This window comes from Dipodomys spectabilis, unplaced genomic scaffold, assembly GCF_019054845.1.
Source record: "Dipodomys spectabilis isolate Male_0828 unplaced genomic scaffold, ASM1905484v1 ptg000002l, whole genome shotgun sequence".
NCBI lineage: Eukaryota > Metazoa > Chordata > Mammalia > Rodentia > Heteromyidae > Dipodomys > Dipodomys spectabilis.
This window is the reverse complement of record NW_024870679.1, coordinates 20,905,899-20,915,582: the sequence shown is the minus strand read 5'-3', so window position 1 is coordinate 20,915,582 and position 9,684 is coordinate 20,905,899. Positions and strand designations below refer to the sequence as shown.

Here is a 9,684-nt window from a genome sequence, read left to right as displayed (position 1 = left end):
TCTATAAAGATGTACTCTCTCTAAGCTCACTTTGATTTTTTTTAATGTTCCTAATTTTAGCTTACAAAAAAACCTTTTGTCTCTGAGGTAGTCTGTATCATTGCTATCAACTAATCAGTTGACCACTACTTCCAACAACTTTTTTGAATCCTCCAGTAAGTATTAGTTACTTCTTGATTCTATTAAAATGCTCTGTGTGGATCATCACATCTACAAATGATTAGAACTTTATCTTTTTTCTTCTAATTCATATACCTCCTTATGAGTATTATGATTAATTTAAAAATGATAGGATAGGACAAAAAGAATAAAACTCAGTATGCATTTTAAAACTTTATTAAAGCAAAAGAAGGAATCAACATCTGAGTGGTTTAAATAAGTGTGGGCAAGAGCAAAAGTAAATTCTATCTAAAAAAAATGTTAACAGAGAATAAAATCCTAAAATATCCAGGTTGATATCAACAAGCCCATGTTTGAAGTCTCTTTCTCTCCTTTCTTCTCCCTCACTCTCTCATTCTCTCACTCTTACTCTCATCCACATTCTTTAGTGGTACTTGGGCTTTTGAACTCAAGGTATCATGCTTGCTAGGCTAATGCTCCACCACTTGAACCACAACCTAGTCCTTTTTTTTTTTCTTTAGTTATTCTCAGGTAAAGTCTAGTGTTTTTGACTGGGCTGGGCTCAAAACAAGATCCTCCTAACCATGGCCTCCCTAATAGCTGAAATCACAACTATTCATGTTATGCCTAGTTTATCAGCTGAGATGATGTCTCAATAACATTTTTGCCTGGGGTGGCTTTGATCCTCCATCCTCCCAGTCTCCACCTCCTGAGTAGGCTTGTTTCTCTCTTGATTCATGGTTTCTATCTTGACTAACAGAAGGTAAGTCTGAATCCTTAATCTCTGGACAATTACTCATTTGTCATCGCAACAGGGATTTCCCTAATTCATCATTTCAGCTCATAGCCTTGTAAGCTCCCATTCTCGTTGTAATCATCTTATGTGGTTTTCATGAGTGCAGATTCCTGGCATCAACTAGAACTTGACAAATAAGAATTTTTATTGGTAGTTCTTGAGCATCTACTAAGTTAGAAACTCAGTCTTTTTGAGAATTATCAGGGTGGGAGAAAGAAAAGAGACCCTAACCTCCAAACAAAGGAGTATACCCCAAAAACCTGGGCCTGGTAGCCAGGGCTGGGGAAGAAGAAATGGCTTATTTTCCCTGTACTTCATCCAACTGCCTTGAAATTTTCTATGGCACATACACATCTACATTATAATGAATGCCCATAACACACCTTCCCACCCAGATCAAGCCAGGTCTGGGGAGAGTACCAAAATGTTAGTGTTGTTCTTCCTGGAAATAATAGAGTCCTTCTCCCAGACATGATTCCTAAAAATTAGGCTTTGGAGTTATCAGGGACTCCTGACACAGTAAGGAAGGGTGGAGCTTCAGGAAGGGGAGACTAGAAGGCACCATGCCACTTTAATTCCATAGACGAAACACAATAAATGCAGAACAAAGCAAAACTCCTGCCATATCAACTGGCTCAGCAGCTTCATGTGTCCACTGAAGTATTATTGTTAGTCTAAACAAAAATCTCATAATGAGTAACAAAAGGCACTTCTCAAAAAATAAACGTTTTTTTAAATTCATTTTGTGTCCTAATAAATTCTAAAAATGGCTGCAATACAAATAGTAGAGCCACACCCACCTCACACAGACCCACCTAGAAGTTTACAGTTTTCACTCTTTTAAAAGCTGCATGTATTACTAAATAATCCTTGTAAAGCCTCACAACATTGCAACCCCTGGAGTCATGATTTATGATTAAATAATATGATTTCAGTGTCTTCATTAAGCCTTTAAAATAAAATGAGACATTTAAAAATTGATGTCCCCCTCAAAAAACAAAAAAGATTACTTTGAGAAAACCTTTATTACACAGCTATATATCACTTAATTCATTTCTATTTAAATAAACAAACACAAAATTAATAAAATCCTAGCAATTATCAATCACTGGTCCCCAAGTTGTAGAGAACATTTTAAGGCACACATCTCTTGGTTGTTTTTAAATCTGGAGCATAATTATTGTCCAAAATAATTTTTGTATGAGTTATAGAACCTTACTCTATAAAACCACAACTCCTGATTCCAAATCACTTTCTGGGAGAATGAATGTATCCAGGAAAGGTATCAGAAGTTGTCACAAGACCACTGACTACTAAGAAAATAGTCATTATTTAATTGAATATATATTTGTTGAATATATATTCATCTTAATTTTATTTACATATCCACACACTTTCAACCTTATATCTAGGTTGAAAATATATGTACAAATGCATGTATACTTTAAAATATTTTATTCTCTCTAAAACTAAAAGCAAAATCAAATAAAAATGTTCTTCAGAGCCAACTATTATACCATTAGCCTGTGATAGTTGTTTCTTTCTCACTCTGTCCTTTAAGAGAAGATTTTTAAAAGTGGTAATTAGTGGATGGATATACCCAATCTCTATAGCTGTACCCAATCTCTCAGAAATAGACACTAAGTTGTCCAAAATCCCTGAAGACAAGAGATTATTTTATCCACAGTTATTTTATCCACACAGTTGAGTAAAGAGAGACAGAGAACATATTCAAAAGCTACGATAAGCTAGTATGTTGGTACACACTTAAAATCACAGCTACTCAGAGTCACAAAGGTAGGAAGATTGGGCTCAGGGACCAGCTGGGGGTGTGGGAACGCCCAAACTGAAAAGCACTAAAAGACTAGAAGCAAAGCAAAACAAACAAACAAAAAAAGTAGAGCTGTAGCTCCAGGTAAAGCACTTATCTAGTACAAAAGCTAAAGACTCAATACCTCAAAAAAAAAGGAAATGTTTAAAAGGCTGCAAGAAACAACAGTAATCCAATAGCTTCCTTCATTAAAAATAATTTTTAAAAGTAAACAAACCCAATAGAAGCAGTATAGACATTAAATATATAAATAGTTCTTGGTGAATTATAGCTATTCAGTAGCTCAAAATAGTGGTATTAAGTCATCCTATGCTTGATCTCAAAATATCCATGTGATTTCCCAACTTAGCAACCCATTGCCTTTTTCTCTAGGGCATAGATAAATCTGACATCTACTTTTTACAACAGCAGAATAGAGATACTGGAGAGTCATCTTCTAATCTGTATTTTCCAGAATTGGGCAGATCTTTGCACTCTGAAATAAACTTTCGAAGTTCAGTCTCTGGGAAGCCGTTTTGTTGATAGTGCTATGCAGAAGAAGGAAAAGGCTCTCATTAATACACACCTTGAAAAGAGATTTTTATCTAAATACAACACAGATCACTTGGCAGGGGAGATCTTCCTAGAGGGACCGTTTAGCTCTCTCAAGGATGTTAGGAGATGTAGCCTCTGGAGACATTCGTAAGCTGGACTGAGGTGAAGCAGACCTGGGACTTTGCAGTCACCTTCCTGCCTCTCCTTTCCTGGTCGACCTTAACCCACAGTGGGCATGTTACAGTGGGCATGAAGCCTCTTTCTGGTGAGGATTAAGTAGCTGTACCCTGAGTCTGATACCTTATTACCACTCTGCCCAATAGCCCCATGACCTCCAGGCCAGTGTAAAGCAAACTTCTTGGATGAACCTGGTTCAGGCCATAGAAGTCCAAATGATCCAGATTGATGGATTATGTTGAGGGTGAAGAGTGGGCATTGTTTGTCTTCCCTGGATGACCTCTATACAATCTTAGGTGCTCCTAGCTGGTCCAAGTGTCTAAACAAATAGTTGACTGTCATAAAGCAACTTTCCAACCTGCAAGCTCTCATGGAATCACTCCTTCAGGCAGACGCGTTTGTTGGAGGCCTTGTATATGTACCAGTTTGAGGTCTGAACTCTCTACTGAGTCAGAAAGACTCAGACATGGCAAGTGCTCTGAACCCATGAAAAGAGATTAACATTTAATACTACAGGAGGCTCAGGCTTACATCCTCAAAAGTTACATTTAAAAGAGACCTTGGCTGGGCACCAATGGCTCATTTCTGTAATCCTAGCTACTCAGGAGGCTGAGATCTGAGGATTGTGCTTCAAGCCATCCTGGATAGGCAAGTCTGAGAGATTCTTATCTTCAAACAACCAGTAAAAAAGCTAGAAATGGAGCGATGGCTCAAGTGGAGAGCCTTAGCCTTGAGTGTAAAAGCTCATAAATCCTGAGTTCAAGCCCCAGGAACCAGCAGCCAATAAAAAGAGATATTGATGTCATCCTAGGGTGACCCATGATACTCTACTTGTAGGTTTGAAGGTGGTAAAAACAGCACAACCTATGGAGGATTCAAGACAGTTACATGTATATTCTTTCCCCAGCCTTGGGGACCAAATCACTCCCTTGCTGAACAAGTGTTGAAGAAAGTGAAGAGGATGCTCAATCATTCAAATCTGATTCGGTGAGAATGAAGTCACAGCCCAGGCCTTATGGGCAAGATATTCATAATGATCAACTGCAAACCCACAACCTCTCCATCGCTAGAGCTAATCACATGGCATCACATCTCATTAGTCCCCTCACTAGCTAAAGAAAATATTCCCATGTAGACATGTCCAGGCCAATGGTATACCCAACACTATAAAGTTGTTAGAAATTTAAATCTATGTCGATAGTTAGTCTACATTTTCATATTTCAAGAGACTCAAGGGGATTTTTAAATATGAATGGAGATAGTTGTTCAACTCAGGTCTCTCTAGTATACAAAGCATGAGCAGCTAGCACTCGACACAGATTGCTTTGCTACTCTGGAGGCTGAGGAGCTCTTAGAATATGCCCTGCAAGACCTAGTTCAGTTACAGCATGCTCCCAATGAAAGAGTTCTTTTTGTGTTATGAAATTTGGATTCTTAAAGTTCCCCCTGTGGGAAAAAAAATGGCTTTCTAAAATGCTATTTACCCAATAGTGACTGACTCTTCTATTCTAATAAAAGTTTAGAAATCTTACTTGAAAAAATCAAAATTACTTAGAGAAAAGACTTTTGACATTCTAGAAATTTTATTTCTCCTTCATTTCCTTTTTTTAGTATCTAAACTTGAGCTCTTTATCTGCTTTTCCCATCTTAGACATTAAATTTTGTTGTTATTATATAAGTTTTAGAAGAATGCTGCTTCTTGTGGGTGTTGGTAAACCTACCTTAATGGTTTCATAAGTGTCAGTGATCAGTGCAATGAAAAGGCTTAATATCATGTATATGAAGAGGCTGATGAACGAGTAGAGGTAAATTCTACTAAACAGCCAGACCAAGTAACTCTTCTGCTGCATTTTTGCAAATGTCGCAAACATATCATCTCCATTGATTAGAGAGAAAAGACACTCAGAGACTCTGTTCAGAGAACGGAACTGGAAAAGGAAAAGAGAAAACTTCACTTTCTTGCATGTTCCTTCCCATTGGAAGCTTTGGTCGTGATATAGTATTTAAAATAACAGGACCCCAATAGCCCAAGTTATCCTTTTCAAGCAAATTGAGATAGTCACAGCCTTTGTTTAAGTACACTATCCATCTGTCTACTGGTTTCCCCTATGATAAGTAGCTCTTTCTTGTTCTTGTTTCTCCTGTTAACTGGAGCAGCCCAAATGGAAGTCAGAAGGGGTAGGTCTGCACCTTTAGGGCTTTTCTGAGATGTTTCCCTTTTACTTTATCCTCTTAGAGAGAATGTCTTGAAATGCTCTGCAGAGATTTCCAGAATCTAACCAGGCCTGCTCCTGCAATTCATTAAGAAGATTATTCTATTTAAGATTGTGAATAATAGGGGCTGGGAAGATGGCTCAGTGGTAGAGCACTTGCCTTGAGCTGAAGAGCTGAAGGACAGTGCCCAGGCCTAGAGTTCAGGTCCCATAACCAGACCCAAAAAAGAAAAGATTGTGAATAATAAAGCAGGGTACCAGTGACTCATGCTTGTAATCCTAGCCACTCAAAAGCTAACGGGGGGGGGGGGGGGGGAGGGGGGTGGCTGGAAAGGTGGCTCAGTGGTAGAGTGCTTGCCTTCTATGCATGAGGCCCTGGGTTCGATTCCTCAGCACCACATGAGCTGAAAAAAATCAGAAGTGGTGCTGTGGCTCAAGTAGTAGAATGTTAGCCTTGAGCTGAAGAGCTGAGGGACAGCGCCCAGGCCCAGAGTTCAGGCCTCACAACCAACCAACCAAAAAAAAAAAAAAAAAAAGCCAACCAGGGAAGAAAAGTTGCTAGGGCCCTGTCTCCAAAATAAACAGCAAACAAACAAACAAAAACAAAACAAAACAAAAACCAGGCTAGAAGTATGCAGCTATGAGTAAAAAAGTCAGACAACCGAAAATATAAGTCCTGAGTTTAAGCACTGACACAAATATTCAAGATAAAAACAATTCAAATATTTCTACAAATTTCTTTGTATACTATTTTTAATAAAGTCATATTTGAAGAAAGCTTACTAGTAATATTAAGATACATATTGATGAATAAAATTGAATAAGCCTTGATGCCTCATGGCAGAAGGAGTTCATTAAGTGACATATTCCAAACAGGATTGGGGAGACTAACCCAATGATTCTCTCAAGACAGTCACACTAGTTTACAAATAACTATACTACCTTCAACAGCTTAAGGCTGAACCCCAAATAAAAGGATCCTTTTACAAACCTTTGGACCTTGTCTAAGAGTTTTATAACAACAGGAAAAACAAGTTGCTTCTTCATACCTTGTCATGGTAAGGCCCCAGTACAATCCATCCACAGAAGCAGTAGCCTAAATAAATCATGGCAGCACAGCAGCAGAACCGGATGACATTGGGCAGAGCTGCCTGAAGGGTCAGAATTAGGAGCTGTGAAAGGAAGAGAAGTTACTAGCACCCCCTTTGTTCTTTCTCCCAAACAGTGCAATAACCTCTGGAGAAATATCAGTAGCACAGAGCTCCATAGAATGCCTTACATTGTACTTCTCAAAGAAACCAAGGTACCGGATGACGCCAAGCCACACCAGCATGGTAGAGGTCCCAAGAAATATGCTACAGATATCATAACTTGTGAGACTCTACAATGGAATGGGGAGAAAATAAATTAAATGGCAGAAAGTCATTTTGGCAAGAAATACTTATTGAGTTGGGTATTATTATAAGAGGAGGAATAGAGCTAAGGATAAAGAGAAAAATTGTTTCCCTAATCAAATTGCATCCTAGTCGGAGGCAGGGCACAGAAACAATAGGAATAGATGAATAGTAATATATGAATATATGAATAGAATCTTCTGTACATTTACTAATGGTAAGTACTGAGGAGAAAGGGCAGGGTGGAGATAGGGAACAGCTATGAGTTTGTTGTCTGAAATAGAGTGATCAGAAGTGATCATCATGAAAATGTGGCATGGAGCAATGATTTGAAAGGAATGAGGGAGCAAGTGAAGTAGTAAGATAGAAGCTTACAGGCACAGGGACCAGCAAATGCAAAGGTTTCAGAGCAAGGAGGGAGCCTAGCAGAAATGGTGAGCCTTGCCAGGTGCTGGTGGCAATTCAAAGCCAGCCTGGGCAAGAAAGTCTGCGAGACTCTTATCTCCAATAGATTACCAAAAAAGCCAGCAGTGGACCTGTGGTTCAAATGGCCTTGAACAAAAGAAGCTCAGAGACAGTGCCCAGGCTGATGGGTCAAGGTAGAGATAATTGACTACTGCACTTAACACCATGGAGAGACATGGCAATCTGATCAGACAGATAGGAGGATGTATAGGAGAAGCAGTATCTTGAACAAAGCCACTTTTTGAGACCTTTTGATTATATAAAACAGAGCCGAGAAATGGGGCAGTAGTCAGAGAGAGAAATGGGACTCTGATTTTACCTTTTTGAAAGGAGAAAAAAAAAAACAAGCTAATTGGAGAACATGTGAGGGAGAGAGAGAGAGAGATCAATAATTCAAAAGAGAAGAAAAGTAGGTGGCACTATGACTTTGAGATAGCTATGCCCTTCCCTTGCTCCTGGTAGGCAAATGAAGAGATTGGTCTGGTAGAGTAAGCTAAATTTTTCAGAGTAGCAAGGATAACCAAATATAAAGGTCTTGAGGCTTGCAGGCCACTTACACAAGTTAGACAGGGATTTGTGGAAGTTCTGTTATTTTTTTCTTTTGTGTGTGTGAAGTAGAAAAGAGGGCCATCAGTTGCAAGTGAGGATGAAAAGGGGCATTAAAGGTTTCAGAAGAGAAGGATTTGCCATCTGAAACGGGAGAAGAAGATTTTCTAGACAAATCAAGGATCGTTGGATATCACTAAGGGATATTTGTAAAAATGTCTGTAAAACAAATGGCACATGGCCTCCCTAATACATGGATGCTAAAGCCAAAATGCAAGGAGATATGACAAAGTAAACAGGACTCGGGAAATAAAGGACTTCCACTCATTTTGTCATATCATTGCTAAGTGACTCCATGTTCTTGACCACATATATGCTGTACATATGCGCACACCTGAGGGAAGCTAGGAGAAGGACAGAATCAGAGGGAAATGGGAAAATATAAGACAGAGGGGCCCATCAGCTGCACTGGACATGGATGAAAATGAACTAAGCAACTCAAGGGCAGTGATGGGAGGGAGGGAATGAGAAGGAAAGAGGGAACAGCTGACACTAAGCAAAAGGAAAGAAATGTACATATCACCTGATGTGGAAGAAATAGTTGTATGGTCAAAGCTCACAGAATTCATAAACTTCATAGACCATGATAATGACAATTTGCCTTGTGAAGGTTAAAACGTGTCTGTGACTTTAAGTATCACTATTCCACAATACAATGAAATATGTGAAATTTATGTAATCACCTAATCGCAATAATTTTTAAAAGGCTGCAAAAATAAATAAAGGTTTGCTGCCAATCTACCCTTAGTCCTGCTTTTCTTTTTGTTTCTATTCCTAACATTAAATGACACAGACTACAGTCACATATGGTGGCAGCTGCTCAATGTTGACATAAATCCACTCTCCTTCCTAGGCCCATGCCTAAGCTTTGCTCCCCACCCCTACTCATAGAAAGTGTCACTACATTATCACCAGTGGGATGTGAACAGGTTTTCCACCATGCTTCAACCAGTGCCACAAGACCACACGAGCAGTTTCCACCACATGGTGGTTTCATTTCCCATGGGCTATAATGGCCTTGTGAGAGAACACAAGGCCAGTCATGCAGCAATGTGAGCCCTAAGGGCCAGCAAAGGAACAAGTTCAAAGGAGATTGGGTCCCTGCATGACTGCATGGCACTGAGTGAATGGCCTACCCTGAATATTGCATTACATAAAAGAAGTAAGTGCCTTTTATCTGAATCACTGCATTTAAGTCTCTGCCCAGGGTTTATAACCAGCTCCTTAGGTGATGCATATAATTAATTAGGCCCACAAACAAAGCTAGGAAAATAAAAAATTAAGATTAAATAATGTTCCCTTTTTACTTTGGTTTTTATCTTAGAAAAACAGGTTATTTTTAGGCTAGGTTTATCTTAATTTTAAAAAGATAAACTTGGGGGCTGGGAAGGTGGCTCAGTGGTAGAGCGCTTGCCTTGCATGCCTGAGGCCCTGGGTTCGATTCCTCAGCACCACATAAGCAAAACAAAAAAAAAAATCCGGAAATGGCGCTGTGGCTCAAGTGGGTAGAGCGCTAGTCTTAAGCTGAAGAGTTGAGGGACAGCGCCC

At 39.2% G+C, this 9,684-nt stretch overlaps 1 protein-coding gene across 4 annotated transcripts in view; it reads right to left on the bottom strand.

Annotated features, from left to right (window-relative positions):
- Positions 1-325: 325 nt before the first annotated feature.
- Mcoln3 (mucolipin TRP cation channel 3) overlaps positions 326-9,684 on the bottom strand; it is a 29,427-nt gene continuing 20,068 nt past the window's right edge. For all 4 annotated transcript variants that reach the window (XM_042685159.1, XM_042685167.1, XM_042685148.1 and 1 more), the window contains exons 10-13: positions 6,951-7,052; positions 6,721-6,843; positions 5,180-5,386; positions 326-3,274 (exon numbers count right to left, since the gene is read on the bottom strand). In XM_042685159.1, the coding sequence (XP_042541093.1) occupies positions 3,140-3,274; positions 5,180-5,386; positions 6,721-6,843; positions 6,951-7,052 (567 nt within the window). In that variant the 3' untranslated portion in view covers positions 326-3,139. The remainder of the gene's footprint in view (positions 3,275-5,179; positions 5,387-6,720; positions 6,844-6,950; positions 7,053-9,684) is intronic.